This window comes from Amphiprion ocellaris, chromosome 21, assembly GCF_022539595.1.
Source record: "Amphiprion ocellaris isolate individual 3 ecotype Okinawa chromosome 21, ASM2253959v1, whole genome shotgun sequence".
NCBI lineage: Eukaryota > Metazoa > Chordata > Actinopteri > Pomacentridae > Amphiprion > Amphiprion ocellaris.
Window position 1 is genome coordinate 18,629,561 of NC_072786.1, and position 17,057 is coordinate 18,646,617.

At 38.0% G+C, this 17,057-nt stretch overlaps 2 protein-coding genes across 5 annotated transcripts in view; one reads left to right on the top strand and one right to left on the bottom strand.

The window, feature by feature from the left end:
- Positions 1-17,057, top strand: part of cog5 (component of oligomeric golgi complex 5) — an 88,009-nt gene that overhangs the window by 19,206 nt on the left and 51,746 nt on the right. The gene's annotated exons all lie outside the window — the stretch shown is intronic.
- On the bottom strand, positions 5,215-14,749 carry LOC111579261 (G-protein coupled receptor 22-like). Of its 4 annotated transcripts, none has more exons than XM_055006400.1 (5): positions 14,360-14,749; positions 9,631-9,787; positions 7,663-7,807; positions 7,389-7,535; positions 5,215-6,849 (listed from the first exon to the last, which is right to left on the bottom strand). In XM_055006400.1, the coding sequence occupies exons 3-5, from the start codon at positions 7,783-7,785 to the stop codon at positions 5,797-5,799; spliced, it is 1,323 nt and encodes a 440-aa protein (XP_054862375.1). In that variant the 5' UTR covers positions 7,786-7,807; positions 9,631-9,787; positions 14,360-14,749; the 3' UTR covers positions 5,215-5,796. The 4 variants fall into 4 exon arrangements, with proteins under 4 accessions (XP_054862375.1, XP_054862374.1, XP_054862373.1 ...); XM_055006399.1 differs by having other exon boundaries at positions 9,631-10,185; XM_055006398.1 differs by having other exon boundaries at positions 9,631-10,582.

The following is a 17,057-nucleotide window of genomic DNA, read 5'->3' on the forward strand; positions in this document are numbered from 1 at the left end:
AGGTATTCCTACTTGTGTGACAAAAGAGGGCAACAACTCTTATATTCATGTGTACTATGCCTTAGTGCAGGAAAATGAAGCACAATGACTGTTTTTCTAACGACACTACAACATAAATGGGGCATTATAACTTCAGAACAACTCTGTACGTGCTTATGCCATGGTGCTGTAGTTAAATATATTAAACATTATACAAATATGGCTTTTTTGTTTATGAACCCCTTGTTCTCCCAAATCGATTATTCCATTTATTATATTAGTTACCATTTCAAAAACTGTCCTATATTCTGTTAATATCTATAATGGTATACAGATTTTTATTACAAGTAAAAAAAAACTTCCTGCTATGAGAATCCTATTACCAGTAGGAGTATTAATGGTCATTTATTATTGATTAAATACTGTTTCTAACTTCATTAATTAAAATTACATTATCTGATATGGCAGAAAATGAGGGATGGGCATATGAGAAAATGCATTTTAGATTTGGTATATTGCCTGCCACCAAGTGGAACCTCGTACTGTTTAATGAGGTGTACTTACAGGTGTTTTCTGACGTCCTGTAAAGGTTGATAAAATGAATGCCCCTCCCTGCTGTTTACCTGCTAACTGTGGCAACCGCATTGATGAACTGTGCAGTACAAACTTGTGAAAAGGTGTCCAGTAGATGAACCAACTTTAACTACACAATAATGTGACAGGTTATGTACTGTGGAAGATTGCAGCTCTTTTTTGTGTTTACATTTTAAGGTTTACATTTTAACATGGAAAGCAAAAACTGCATAACAAGCCTATTTCTCTAAATGCTTTTTGTGTCAGAAAAAGCTTTGGATGTTATTTTTTTCAAATTGGGTGGCAGATCTTTATTTTTAAAAAAAGTCCTGTTCTTTGTGTTTTGATTTTCCTTTCAAAATAGAAAATGAAAAAAGGCTTATTTTTCATTTACCGATTTTCATGTCAGAATAGGAAATTAAAATCAATTGAGGGTGCTGGGTCCGTAATCCATGTATGGTTCGCTCATTCGTTTTTCCGTTTCAAAATAAAATCTAAAAAAACAATAAACCACGATGTTTTTTTGTTTTGTTTTGTTTTGTTTTTAAAACCTAAATGTAGAAATGTATTATTTAACTAATGACAAAAACCAGTGTTGGATTTGTGCTCTAGCTTTTTAAACCCGAAATACAAAATACGGCTGTTGTTTTATTTTGTAGCAACACCAGAAGTTGCCGAGGAAGAACAGTTTAGAGCTGGTCTGGACCATGAACATATCTAGAATGGCTGTCCTCGAACCCTTTTCCTATTTCATTCTCTTTAAGAGTGGAAAACGCACACAGAAATCATGGAGCTCCACGTTGCTCTATAATGAGCATCAGGAGGTTCTGCTGGAGAACAGTTTAAGAAGATGCTGATTTGGAGAGAGCTGGAATTTGTTCTGTTAACCACAAATGTTATTTTCAGTGCCATACTTTATTAACTGTAGAATGTTACGTTTCACTTTTGTCTGTTTTACAGTCAGATCCGACATGTGGACGACAGTTTATGATGTGATACTGGTCATCTATTGGTGCCGCCGTTCCAGTTTAACTGGTGATCAGGTTAACTGGTGATAGTTTCCGTCTCCAGATGTTTCGTCCAGACCAGACCTGGCTGTGTGTGAAATAAAGACACTAGATAAAGAAGACCTGCCAAAAAACGTCAGCATCACTACTTAATAAAGTCTATATCCATCCATTGTGCTGGCGAAATAAATAAAAAAACACATTTTTATGAATGGTGAGAGGAAACGATGGAATCCAGAGATAAAATTAGAGACCACAGTCTGACTCATCATGGCACCCATCAGTCTGATAAACATCTTCACAAGGATGTAAAAAGGATTACAGAAATATAACACAAACTACCTGCGTAGTATAATCACTCTGTACAGTACTGGAAGTATTCTAGTCTTCCTCTGTGACGTCTTTGAAAATATCTTGTTGCCATTTCTAAACCAGCCAGAGTTTTTGGGAAGACACAACTCACACATAAATTGTTTTGAACAGATCGGGTTCCTTCCATTTTTATTTAATATTGTCAGCGGTTAATGTGCTCTGAAATGGTGGTTAGGACGGAGGACTGAAAGAGTTTTATTGTTTTCTGAGTGACTAGTTTTAACAACGTGGTCTCAGTTTGTTCTGATGTATTTTATCAGATCCAGTTAATGTTCTGCTGCGTGTTGTTCTGATGTATTTTATCAGAACCAGTTAATGTTCTGCTGCGTGTTGTTCTGATGTATTTTATCCGATTCAGCTGATGTTCTGCTGCGTGTTGTTCTTATGTATTTTATCAGATCCAGCTAATGTTCTACTGCGTGTTTTTCTGATGCATTTTATCAGATCCAGCTAATGTTCTGATGGGAGGCTCCTGAGGGTCTGAGTGTTTCTGTGAACAAACCCGAGTTAAACCTGAAGTTCTGCTCTGGATCTGTTCCACTGAACTCAGACTAACACACAGCAGTGGATGTGCTTCTATGTTGTGGGTTTTCTTGGTGAGACATTAATTAGTTTTGTGGCTCGTTATTAACCAGGCAGTCTGTATTAAGTTGTGATTATCCCCAGTTAATCTGGGCGTGTTTCCTGAGCAATCACCAGGTGTTACACACCTGACAGAATGACAAAGATCTATGTGGATGAAGCGGGATGTTTATCGGACTGATCGGTGGCATGATGAGTCAGACTGTGGTCTCTAATTTTATCTCTGGATTCCATCGTTTCCTCTCAGCGTTCATAAAAATACATCTGTACTGTCTGTCGGTGATATTTATATGGATATATACTTTATTAAATAGTGATGCCGACGTTTTAGGCGAGGCTTTATTTATCTGATACTAACTGGCTATCGTCAGTTAACCTGATCATCAGTTAAACTGGAACAGGTCGGAATCGCCAGAGTTCTTTACATTTTAATACTTAAAAATACTTACTTAAAGCGATTCTGTTCATACTGAGATCACGAGCTCTCAGTGTGATGTGTCTACTTCCTCTAAATAAGACAAACATGTCTTCGTTGTTTTCACAGTACGTGGTGCGGCGTTTGGGACAGAGAAGTGAAGTCAAGTCGCCACGAGTTATGACTTTGATTTCCGGTTCTGTCGGTAGCTTTGTTTTTTTGTTTAAAACTATAATACATCAGAACAAACTGAGACCACGTTGTTAAAAATAGTCACTCAGAAAACAATAAAACACGTTCAGTCCTCCGTCCTAACCACCATTTCAGAGCACGTTAACCGCTGACAATATTAAATAAAAATGTAAGTGAAGGGATCCGATGTGAGCAAAACAAACAATATATGTGTGAGTTGTGTCTTTCCAAAAACTCTCGCTGGTTTAGAAATGGCAACAAGATATTTTTAAAGATGTCACAGAGGAATACTAGAATACTTCCAGTACTGTACAGAGTGATTATACTAAGCAGGTAGTTTGTGTTACATTTTTATAATCCTTTTAACATCCTTGTGAAGATGTTTATCGGACTGATCAGTGGCATGATGAGTCACACTGTGGTCTCTAATTTTATCTCTGGATTCCATCATTTCCTCTCACTGTTCATAAAAATACGTGTTTATTCTTTCACCAGCACATTTCTTTATACTGTCTGTAGGTGGTATTTACAGGGATATAGACTTTATTAAGTAGTGATGCGGATGTTTTTTGGCAGGTCTTCTTTATCCGGTGTCTTTATTTCACACACACGAATCTGAGGACGAAACATCTGGAGATGGAAACTATCACCAGTTAACCTGATCACCAGTTAAACTGGAACGGCAGCACCAATAGATGACCAGTATCCCGTCATAAACTGTCGTCCACATGTCGGATCTGACTGTAAAACACACAGAAGTGAAACATAACATTCTATAGTTCATAAAGTACGGAACTGAAAATAACATCTGGTTAACGGAACAAATTCCAGCTCTCTCCAAATCAGCATCAGACACATGATTGATCTTCTTAAACTGTTCTCCAGCAGAACCTCCTGACTCTCATTATAGAACAATGTGGAACTCCATGATTTCTGCGTGGGTTTTCCACTCTTAAAGAGAATGAAATAGGAAAAGGGTTCGAGGACGGCCATTCTAGATATGTTCACGGTCCAGACCAGCTCTAAACTGTTGTTCCTCGGCAACTTCTGGTGTTGCTACAAAATAAAATAACAGCCGCATTTTGTCTTTCGGGTTTAAAAAGCTAGAGCAAAAAACTAATGAAAAAACACTGTGGTTTTTTCATTAGTTAAATAATACATTTCTACATTTAGGTTTTAAAAACGGAAAAACAAAAAAACATCGTGATTTATTGGTTTTTTTAGATTTGATTTTGAAATGGAAAACCGAATGAGTGAACCATACACGGATTATTGTCCGTGTATTTATCTGGCAATTGGATTTTCCATTCTGAAACGGGTATTGAAAAACAAAAAACGAGTGGTTATTTGATTTTCATTTTAAAATACAAAAATTTAAATTGAAACACAAGGCGTTTTTCCTTTTCATGATCAAAAAGGGATATAGAAAATTTTTTAAATGCTTTGATTTTCGTTTTAGAATAACAAAAAATTTAATCGGTAAGAGACAGAAATGAAAAAAGGTCAATTTTTTCATTTTCTGAGACTGGATGTGGTCATCAGCAAGTGTGGAGCCAAACAGAATATGGTGCTGCGGCCGTGCAGTGGTGACGACAACAAGATTCTCAGAGGGCGGAGCCAGAGAGCAGTGATTGGTCAGACTGACTGAGAGCCAGAGAGCAGTGATTGGTCAGACTGACTTTTGATCATGAAAAGGAAAAACGCCTTGTATTTCAATTTTAATTTTTGTATTTTAAAACGAAAATCAAATAACCACTCGTTTTTTGTTTTTCAATACCCGTTTCAGAACAGAAAATCCAATTGCCAGATAAATACACAGACCGTGCTGGTATTTGGATTATTTTCCATACATTCCAATAATTTATCATTTATTTTCAAAAAAAAAAAAAGCTGTGTGAACAGTAGCTTTAAAGGCTGAGCTTCATTTCTTCACCACATGTAAACAGAAAATGGATAAAAGTTACTTCTCTGAGGAAAGTGAAGGAGAAATGAAATTTTACATTTCAAATTTTGACCCCCACTTGTCTAATGTGCACTGCCCTTGTATCCAGTTTCACTTGGAGGACCAGCAGAGCAGAGGGATACTGACAACTGTTGTGCCTTTGGTTGTTTATTACAAATGGTGACAAACAATATCAAGGTGTTCTATGACTGTACATAAATGTTTATCTTATATTGTATAACATTAACCAGAAAACAACACACACTACTGCTTTGATACAGAGTTATGTCTGAATTGTCCTTGGTGGCACTCCACAACGCTCCACAATAAATAGTAATAAATTACCCTCTTAATGTGTCTATGACAACTATTTTGAGACTTTTTCTTTGCACTGAAGTTCAGTCCTTGAATTCATATGTATTCAGCTGCTGGTAATTTCCCTTTTCACATGCAAGGTGTGTACCAAGGAAACCCCTCTTCTTAACTGTGAATTCCTTTGTTATTAGGAAACATTTTCTTTTCTTTTTGCATTGCTTTAGTAAGCTCCCCAAGATTTACATACTTTATTGTTTTATGAGCACACCACCTCTTAGCTTGCTGGGGGACTTTCCATTTTTTTATTTGCATAAACAATACTCCATGATCTCTCTTAGAAACACTAGTTTCAAGAGTTTTTCTGACTTCACTGTAGTATAGACTACATATCTGACATATTTACACTTGAGTTAATCAGGTTACTCTGCATCTTGTGAGCATAGACACTTCTGCCTGGCTTCTGTGTCTTCGAAAGTGACCTTCTTATTTCTCCTGGGGTCAATCCATGAATTATGGATGACCACATTGTTTGGTGTAGGGTCAGCTTCAACTACAGACACCACCCTCTTCTTCATCTTGCTCTTCAAAACCTTTTGAAACTTCTGCCGAGTGAAAGCATAGAGAAGTGGGTGAAAGATGGTGGTTCCATAGGCCATCACCAGGAAACCCAAACGGAGGCGGACAGTCAAGTCACTGGGCCCAGTGCTGAGGATGATGGTGTTGAGCACAGTTATTGGAGTCCAGCAAAGTAGGAATGTGGAGATGATGAGAAGAGACATCCTGAAGACTCGTTTTTGTCTCTCCCGTCTCTCCCGATGACGCTTCATTGCTCGTCTTAGCGCAATAATGACGGACACTGATGCCCGCATCCCCAAAGGTGCATTTCCACCTGCCCTCACTCCTGTGCTGCTCTGCGAAGCGTCAGTCGACTCTGCCTGCGTTGCTGTGCTCAGTGAGATAGTGTTTTTGCTCTTTTGCTTCTTTTTAGGTAAGTTATGCTGAAAACGTGTTCCAATGCGAATGTTAAGCGCCTGAAGAATCTTGTAGTAAGTCACCAGCATTACCACAGCTGTGAAGAAAAATATAGGAATCTGTGCTAGCAGGTGATAGTACAGACCCAGCTCTGTGTAATACTCATTTGTATGAGCCACTGTTATCACGGCTGTCTGGTTTACAAGATCTGAACCAGAGCTGATGAAGAAACGTACTTCCATGAATGGAACCAAGAAACTAAAAAAAGATAAAGCCCAAAGGGATCCCAGCAGAGCCACGGCTCGGCCCACTGTAAGCACACGGTTCGCTGGCCTTACTGAGATGTCATAGCGGTCCACAGTGATGGCCAGGACGTTCGCAGCAGTAGCTACGCTTGCAAATGAGACGCAAGCCTCATGGAAACAGCAGATCATGGCTGTGTACACCTCCAACGGAAGTAGCACAACCACAGCTGTCAGCGGAATGCAGCATACACACACCTGGAAACAGACAGAAATTCAGGTCACATCCCAAATGCACTCTGTTTTCATCTAATAGTGAAATACCTGGAAAACGTCCTTTCATGTTGTGATTTTCTTATTTTCAAATTTTTACTGCCTTTTCTTGCATCTTAGATCATCATCACCAATGTGAAAACTTGAGATTTACACTCAAATAATCATGATCATATTTGTGTATTAAAACTTTAATACTATGAAATGCCTTGTAGTGCGGCCCCAGACAGTGCTGCTAGAAGAAATATCACACTAGATAACAGTAGAACCGACAGTGCCAAAGTCTTGTTGACCTGGTTCAGAATTAGTAGTGAGGTTTACTAAGCCTCACTAGCAAGCAGCACTGAAGCTGCGAGTACCATTGTGTACAAAAGTGAGAGTACAAATAAATGAAACAAATATAGAAAGTATGCGCATAGTCGCTTATCAGAGTTTTGGTTGCAATTTGATCATATCAAAGCAGGATTGGCTTAGTCAAACTTTGCAGTCTGCTTTGCAGATGTTCTGTCGAGGTCAGGACTTACCAACACATCCACTACATGCAGGTTCATGGTGATGATGTTGGAGACTGAGCTGATGAGATTCTGTTTCATACAGTAGAGGACCAGCACAGTGAGGTTGGAGCTCAAGCCCAAAACTATCTCCAAAAGCAGGAAGCTTGTCAGAGAAACCTACCACCAAAAAGACATGGTGAAAATAGTACCATTTAATGTGACAGCACCAATATCATACTACTGTACCACATTGTTTTTAAATGCAACACCAATGTAAGATGTGAATATGAGGCTATAGCATTACCTGGAAACTGATAGGGTAGATGGCCTCAGAGGAGGTCATGTCAAGGTCATACGGGTCAGCAGTGTCAAGCACTGTCATGTTGCTCATTGTGGCTGCAGAGATCAGCACTGGGGGTGTGTGCATTCTCCTAATGGGAGGAAGAGGCCTGGAGAGTAGTTTGCACAATATCAGACATTGTTCAGGAATAAACCACTGCATATTAAATTGTAAACATTTTTTTCTGCCAGAGATTTATTTAACTATCACCAGATCAGAGACTTTGTAGCTGGGACTGCTTTTGCTTTTAGTGAAAAATATACTGTAATTGAACATTGAAGTTAGGATTATGAGATATAAAGCGCTATTAATATGGCATTTACCTCTTCATAATGTGTTTGTGTTTGTACTTTGATCGTTTAAGTACTACGTTATTAAAATGACATGAAAAAATTGATCATTATAGATATCATCACACTTCATACATCAGAACTGCTTATATGTCTCTCCCAATTTTACCTCCAGTTGAAGCTAGGAAGCCTCAAATATGTTTTGCTTTTAAGTGATTGAAGTGAGTGAGTGAATTTGAATGCTTTTGAAGAGAATAAAACTACACTATTATATCAATGGTTTTAGAGATGACTTTTCCAAAACGCTGATATGCAACTCTGGAAACATATTTTGTTTGTAGATAAAGTTTGAGACAGACTCCAGAGTTTTTATTTTTATTTTTTTAAAGGTTGTAAAATAATTAGAGGTGCTTCTTTATTATACATGTCATTTTGAACTCAGGCCAAAACTGCACAGAGTCCAAAACTTATGGAAAAGCGCATTATTTGTATCAATTGCATGGTTATATTTTGTTTTCTTGAAAACATCAAGAACACATCAGCCTAATTTCATAACAAGACTTGTGACTGAAGAGGTCATTCTTCGAAGAGCACCTGTAAGTCAATTGAAGTTGATGCCACAAGTATGGCAGCCAACTCTTTTTTTAAAAAAATTTTTACTGTAGAATCAGAGGTCTGGTACTATTATTTTATGTGCTGTGAAATACCAGTGCTATATTGTCAGTGTTCTGTCCTAAACCTCTCACCAAAACCATTCACATCTTCTGCTTCACCATCAATAGCTCCACTCTGTCTTCCTCCTGACACATTTCTGACCTCTAAGTCGTTTTTGACAGCAACCTTACCTTTGAAAACCAAACCACATCAATCAAGTCAACAGGACTGCCTTTTCCACCTCAGAAATGTAGCTTGTCTATATCTGTTACTCTTCTCAGATGCAAAAAGTTTGATTCATGCTTTCTTTGTGGTATATCACTGAAAGTTATAAATAAACTCTCTCACAAAGCCCTCTATAACCAGCAGACAAGTATTAAAGCGTTTTTTTTATACCAGAGAAAGTATTTTATGGTAAAGAGTACTCAAAGAGCTCAGGTTGCATCAAACAAAGTGCAATTGAAAAGCGTTTGACTTTGTAAAAAATCATTTCCTCTCACACCTGTCCAAACTGGGGATTTAGAAAATATTAGAAAAGAGGGTTAGAGAAGCACAGTGTAATTGAGCACGTGCGGGTGAGATAGCAAGCAGTATTTGAACTTTGTCTTAAGCTTTTTACATTTTCCATGCAGTTTTGTCATTTTCCATGTGTACTACGTAATGAAAAACTAAATTGCCTCATAGACAGATTTTCAAACAGTTCATTTTTCTTGTGGCTGTTTGAAACAACCATAAAATCTGAAGACAAAAGTTGCCTTCAAATGTAGTGGGAAGACATACCATATGAACTAGTTTTTGTCAGTAACACCTTAAGCCAAAGCTTTCAAGGATGAATTTCTTAATTTCTTTGTTTCCATCATTGTCTCAAAGCTAAACAAGCAAGTTATCTGAGATTACTGTAAGAAATATATCTGTCATGCACCTTGGTTCCCTTATAGTTTGGACTAAAGAACACTGAGTGCAGGTGTCATATCAGGATTAAACTCACCAGTACTTTCCCAGCAGTGTCCTCTCCAGCTCAGCAGCAGTCGAAGTAGCCACAAGGAACTTGCTGGAGCATATCAGACCACCCCACCATATTCAGACTTGGCAAGATCAATCGTCACTTCATCCATTTGATTTGCAGCATTCCTTCTCTGAACAGACTGAAATTTAATGGAGTTTGAAAAATATTCTGTGAGCTTTAGCTTTGTGTATGCTGGTTGCACTCAAGCCAAGAGAAAAGTCTGTTTGTGAAACACAGAAAGCAACACACACCCACCCCTCATTGGGGGGCATGTGGTTTGCAACATCAGTGCGGTGCACTAAGATCAATGCTTTCTTTCATGCGAAGCTCTGTCTCGTCATTGTCTGTTGTGCTTGAACTGTTGCCATCAGTGTCATCCTCGCCTGAAAATTATGCCGATGACAGAACAATCCTTCTCTCTCTACGACTCCCCACGTCTCAGGTATTGGATGTCTTTCACACTTGTCTTTTTATCTCTGTGTAGATGGTGAAGGTCTCGATAAGGTCCATAGCGCATTATATCAGACCACTAACAGGCTGGTGATTTCAGATTCCGTGGAATAGTAAAGGGAGAAAACAGAGAATGCAAAATAGAGAAATGTTTACAAAAAAAGTAAAGAGACAACAAGCTTGTATAGTTGTTCCTCTGGGTCTAACCCACTTAACACATTCAATTCCCTTTGTTCCAAGAGAGGGATGGAGATGCACCAAGGGTCAGAGACCCAGATGTAGGTCACACAGAATCCTTAGATACCACTCAAAGACACTGGACCTGTTACTCTTAGAAATCCACTGCTTTTGTACTCCTGCTTTATCCTTCACAGACTGCAAGAAAAGAATGTATTGAAGCAGAGGATGGTGTCATGTCCCTCTGTCATCATCATCGTCATCCCTCTCTCCTGTGTCCTTCCTCTGTCACATTTCATATTTAATCCTAAAGAGTGAAAAGATGAAGGATGGAAGATGTCAGTTAAATAATGCCAAAGAAAGAAATGGGTCACCTTGAAATGAACGGTTTCCCCCAGGTCTCTATGTTGCATTAAGTGTCCACCATCTAATTTCAACTCGTTTATCATCCCATGATGCATTGCTTGCTCTTTCTGTGTTAATTGAACGTCTGCCTCTGATTATTTGTGCTCTTGTTCGTGTGTGCTGAATGTGTGTTTAATCGGTTTTCGATGACTTGCTTTTTGTCTTTGATGGTTCTTGTCATGCGTTGTTCAGCAAATGAGTGCTGAAAACTGTGAACTGGATCTCTGTAGACTGTCTAAGTCCATGAAATGATCTGCTGACTAAGTGTCACAACAGGCCACACACTGTTTCAATATGTTGTTGCTGAACTGAGTCCTTGAGATCTAACTTAAAGACTTTGCTCATGACTAGTTTATGCTGTTGATACTGAATGAATGCAATGCATGCCACATTGGATTCATAGTCAGGATTACTGAATTGTTCCATCAGAAGATTCCAGATTCAGATCAAAATTTGGTCAATTTCCGAAAAAATTTTTTTAGACGATGTATTTGTTTTATCTGTAGACATACTACCTTACTATTTTCAAGCTTTTGAAAAAATAGTCCTTTCAGAAAATTGTGTTTATAACTATTGTTTTTGTATGGGCATGTAAAGAGAATGAATTGCAGTTTTAATTTACAGTACACTTTTTATTATCTGTGACAAAGTACCTGTAAAAATTGGTTTTCCCATTTATGTTTACTGGGGTTTTCCACAAGGATACTGAGTACTGAGCCAATGGGAAAACTTAAACTGCAAGGGAGATCTGGGGACATACCCTACAGTGAATATCCTATCCTATTCTGTGATCTTAATTCTTGCATAATAAATTAAGGTTACCATAACAGATTGGAAACTTGGAGGGATTTTTATAAAGAAAAATTAGGCCTCTTGTGTGTTTTAGCCCACAAAGTCCATGGATAGCAATTATTTTTATTACCATGCCTATTCCTGACTGATCAGAACCATTGTACTTAAGAATTCCATTAACTGAAGCCTTTACTTTAAGTTTTATTAAGACATACCACTATGATGGATGATATATTATTTTATCAGAAGCATAAATCATTCTTATTTAATGAAAATAAACAGGGATATATTATAGGGCAATGTTTTTGGTCTCATCTCTTATCTAGCCTATGTACTGGCTTTATAGTAAATTATTTGTAAATGCCAATAATAACTCAGCATGCAAATCATCTGACTTACATCGTTTGAATACCCTGATATGAATTAGTTCATATCTATTCATCTTCTGCTGTACAAAACCCAATGTAAATAAAGCGAATTCATTCATTTGTTCATTCAGTAAGCCGATAAATGTCTGTGTTGTGTGCATGAAAAATGCAGCACTTTCAGTGGACTTTCCAGTGCTTGCTGCACAACTGTCCAGTGGTTGCCAGCTGTGTTTTCAAAAGTAGCCCATCTAATGAGGATGTCCTGTCCATGCAGTCACTGCAATTCGTAATGTGTTTTGTTGTCTGTTATTTTGCTAATATTTGTCACTAACACAAAGTGACTCTTGGCTTTCTTCTTTGCAGTCTACAACCTGTCAGCTCAGTGCATACGCATGCACATGTGCGCACACTTGCACACACATTCACATCGAGCATGTGGTGGTGAGACCGCTGCATACGCATTTCTCTATCATCATGCTTGCATTGTTTTGAAGTGGAGGCTAGTGGTTGTGAAATGTGCAAATGAATAAATTGTGAATTGCAACTTAATATTCAAAATTACTTTGTTAGTATCAAAAATGAGTCCAGTAGCTGGGGATGGACTTAAATGTGTAGTTGGCTGCTAAAGCCAGAAGTTGTCGCTTATTGAAACCTCTGATGACTACAATTATTTGTGTCCTTGTATTATTTCTGCTGTCTGCATTAGCTGAATAAAACACAATGATAAGTGTGTTGCTCCATGAAGGAGATGTATGTATTAGCAGAATGCTATGAATGAAAACTAACTGGATTCAGCTTTGAAAGTTGACAGAGATAATGCCGGGACAAAGTGTATAAAGAGTATAAGTAAACACTACCTACCTGAACACATGGCACATGGTGTAACGATCACAATCTGCCATAACCTGTGCAATTATTACATGGGTTATTTTTGCTGTGGACTTGTTGTTGTGGATTATGCCTTTGATTATTTGTTCTCCTTCTTGGTTAAAAATAGTTACCCTTTATTTAAACCATTTGAGCAAATTTAGTTAATATATCAAAATGTTCAGCCATTGTAGTGTGAGTGTGTAGTACAATACATGAGAGTTTTGAGTTTTTTTGCTGAGTTTTCTGTACTTTTTTGTCCTACCTTTTAAAATGGTCCATCCCTGCTGGGGTTGTATGACACACATTATAAATATATTTGTAACTAATATTCTGTATTGTTACTTGTCCTAGTCTATGGTTGAATATTACAGATCCAACACTTCTGCTGTAGTTGTAGAACATATGCCACTTTTCCTTCATTTTACTGTAATTTTTAAGGAAGATATAATGCCTGCAACTAAAGCATGGGACATGTTGACAATGTGGGCTTACCTTAGCTTTAACCACGCAACTTTTTTAAAAATCCAACCAACCAATCACATCGAGTCTGGTGAAATGCCTACTGTTGTCAACATGTCTACCAATTTCTGGCAAAAGACCCAGGCTGCATTTAAATAAAGTATATCTCTGACGGAATGCCAGGTCTGAGCAAGGTGTCAGATCAGGGAGGCAAAAAGTATATCCTGTAAGTAACCTATCAAAGAGAAAAAAACAAAGTTAGGCATTAAATATTTTACTAACCAGTTTATCATTTGTCATTTATTCAACAAAAATTCCAAGTATTTATTTATTTTCAGCTGTTAATATGTAGTAATGTAACTTTTTAGTTTTAAATGATTGTAAATTGATAATCTTTGTACTTTGGACTGATGGATAAATAAAATAACCAATGAAGATGTCACCTTGGGTTGTGAAAGATTTGAAGGAGATGGATGCTCTTTAATATTTTCTGACCTTTTCTAGTCTAAATAATCAAGCAGGTAAATTGAAAAAAAATATTAACAATAATGAAAGTTATTCTTGGTTGCAGGTCTAGAAGTGTGGAAAGTTTTTTTGCTATAAGCCTTGACTGACTTCTTCTTGACTGGTTTCTGCTCTGATGTAGAATTCATTCCCATTACCTGTGTTGAAGTTTATAGTCTTGATCATTTTCTTTTTAACTGAACAATATTTACTTTTATTTAGATTTAATATTTGGCTTGATGGCTTAATACACTCACTGAGATTCTCATTTTTTCTTTAAGCTATGTTTTCACATAAATGAAGCATCTGTCCTCTGTGTGACCTCACTCTAAGGACACATTCAAATGCATTCTTTCTTCAGTCTGATTAATTTTGTGTTATATGACCTTCCATGCAGCAGTGGAGACAATCTTTTTAGGAAGCAGTGAACTCAGCTATGTATTATTTTGTAAAACCCATGTTCCTTGCTGTCTGACAGCCACTCATTTAGTCTAATTATTCTCCACTCAAAATAATCACTACTGGAAAATCGTGACTCGCAGGCTCAACAACGTGTCATGCATGCTGTGTGTGTTTATCTAGAGCTGAATGTTTTAGTTTTACAGTGCCTTTGTGCAACACATTCACATTGCCATCAGCACACCAGTACCAGTGTTAGCATATATTTGTGCTGTGTGTTAGTTTACCTCTAGACAAAGACCATTCCTCAGTGATCCTTGGGTCTGTCGGAGTTCTTTCCTTCTCCGTAGAGCTTTTGTAATCTCAATCCCCACAGGTAGCGTAGTGCCCACAGGTGATAAGTCTGACTTGCTGAGGTTTAGCTTCGTAGCTCATCATTTAAGGATCTTACGGCACACTGGTGAATCCTTTCAAGATGGAATTTTCACTGGTAGAAAGCATGCAGCCACACAGCCTGTAGGCAGCGAGGAAGATACTGACATTGCTGCTCTGCCTCCCCCTCTCTTCACTCTGCTGTGCTTCTTTTTCTGTTGGTCTCTCTCTGTCCTGTTTCCTGCCTCGCTCTGTATCTGCCTCCAGTAGCCCTTCCTACTCATCCATCGCTCCCTCCCCTTCCATCGCCCCTCTCTGAAACTGTCTTCTCCTTTTCTTTTTTTCCCTTTTACACCTCTGTGCTTGACTATTTGGACTCACAAAGCAGATTTAACCCTCTTCTAGTATTTTTTCTTACTCTAATTCCTTGTTTCTTTCTTTCCCTTGATATCTTTATGTTTTGTGCTGCCTTTCAAAAGTGGAGAAGACTGTTTCCAGCATGCAGGGATAACGCAGATCTTTTTTTGTCTTTCAGTCAGTTTCTTTCCCTTTTTTTTGAGCCATCTCCCCATAAGTTTGTTTGCCCTCATTAAAAAGTCCAGGTAGGAATCGGTGGCCATGACAATACTAATGGCAGCATCTTTCCTGTCAGGACTTTGGCCACTCCTCCACTGTTTGCATAGCACCTGCCGGATGGCACATGCCTAATTGTCCCAATCTGGCTACTATTGGAGCAGTTGCAATGTTGCCCTCATTGCCTACCGAGCATATCTGCAATGTAGCTTGTGAGTGGACGAATTACAGCTACTTGGCATTGGCATGGCAACAATAGCACTGCAAGTCAAAGCACACTGACTGATAAATCAGAATTTAAATCAGGACCCGTCTGTTGTCTTTTGGGATACGTTTTTCTCCGGGGATTAAACATGAACTGCAGATTTTTTACATTTCCTGTGATCTGGTCACTGTATCTGAGCTCATCATCTCTCACTCTTCATTTGTTTATTCAAGGAGTGTAAGCACTGATGATGGTTTCCAGTTCGACTGTTTTACTGACATGCACAACTCAGCGGGAGGCCTGTTTTCGCCAGATACAAGTCTTTAGCCGGGGAGATAGATGGCAAGGTTATAAAGAGAAAAAAAAAAAAAAACACTTGCAGACTTTTTTTTCCTGAGCAAACCATGCACATGATATGCGATACATAGATACAGATGGAGACAGCTCCAGACCAAAAGACAGATGCTGACTTATTTACTCAACAAAGATGACAATGATGCGTGAGTGGCGAGTTGCACATCTAAATTGCTGTAAGTACAATAGAGTGCAACAGAAAACATCCACAAATGTTTCATGAATGTATTAACATTGCAACCTGATATCTAGGCTGTCTGCTGGCTAACCTAAGGGATATTGGCTGTTGTCTAGTTCTCAGCTGTGCTGTTTTAAACACGTGCACTTGAGTGATAGCAGGTGTCATAAATACAAATACAAACTTTGTGGCTTATGGACAAATGCCACTCCAGTAAATGCTAATGCCTTGATAATGCTTTACCAGCACAGATGGCTGCAAACTCGAGGTCAATGGAACAACAATTTTCATAAGGGCAAAACTCATGGAACAAGTGGTGAGAAAAGTAAAACTTCAAAAAATGCATGCTTTATGAATTCCTAAATGTTTTTTGACAGAGGCAAGCAACTGAACATATTAAACCTACTCTATGTTATATACTGTGCAGTCTCATTGAAAGTAGTGGCATGTCAGACACTACTTCTATGCAATGTTTTGAGTGAGGTCATTGTCAGAAGCACATGAATCAGCAACTGTTGGATTGGGGCTAATTTTCAGTCATCAGAGGGACGGACTTAACACAGCTGCTTCCCCTAAAGAGACAGAAAGCAATGCAGTTTTAGTTGGCTCTGAAACCAAAATCATAATTTATTAGGAATTTAATTTTGGCTGTAACATGAAAAAAAGTAATGTTTTTAGCCCAACAGTGAAAATAAAAATGCATAAAATGAGATTTCTGACCTTTATTCTAAAAAGCTTTCATTAAATTTAAAAATGTTTAATTGACATAATTCCTTCACGACAGTTATAGCACTTATGTACTTCCTGTCAATAGGAAAAGACTGAACTCTACACTTATTTACTAAATGAATTAAAAATAAATGCTGCTTACTGTGATAAACATGCATAAATACAAAAAGTCTACATTTCAGTCACATTTATTGCTTCTTTTCAAATCCACTAAGGTGATGTATATTTACGAAAATGTATTCAGAATTTTCATTACTTTAGAATGGCACAGAGCAATGTTGCCATCCTGAGAATGCCGATTAAAACATGTAGCGTGCACAATATTTAACTAAACATGTATTAACTTTAAAAGGTAACCCTTCTTGCAGGCTATAGCAGATAATAACTGGTGACTAGTAAAGCATTGTGTGGAACTGAACCCAGAGTGCAAACATTCAATCAGGCACCGGTCTGAACAAAGGCTTTTATTATCTTGGGTGACAAAGAACCAAAACTAAATTAAATGACCCAGACAGTACTCACAATATCAAAATAGGTAGTACAGGGAGAGGGGGCTGGCAGAGTCTGGTCACCG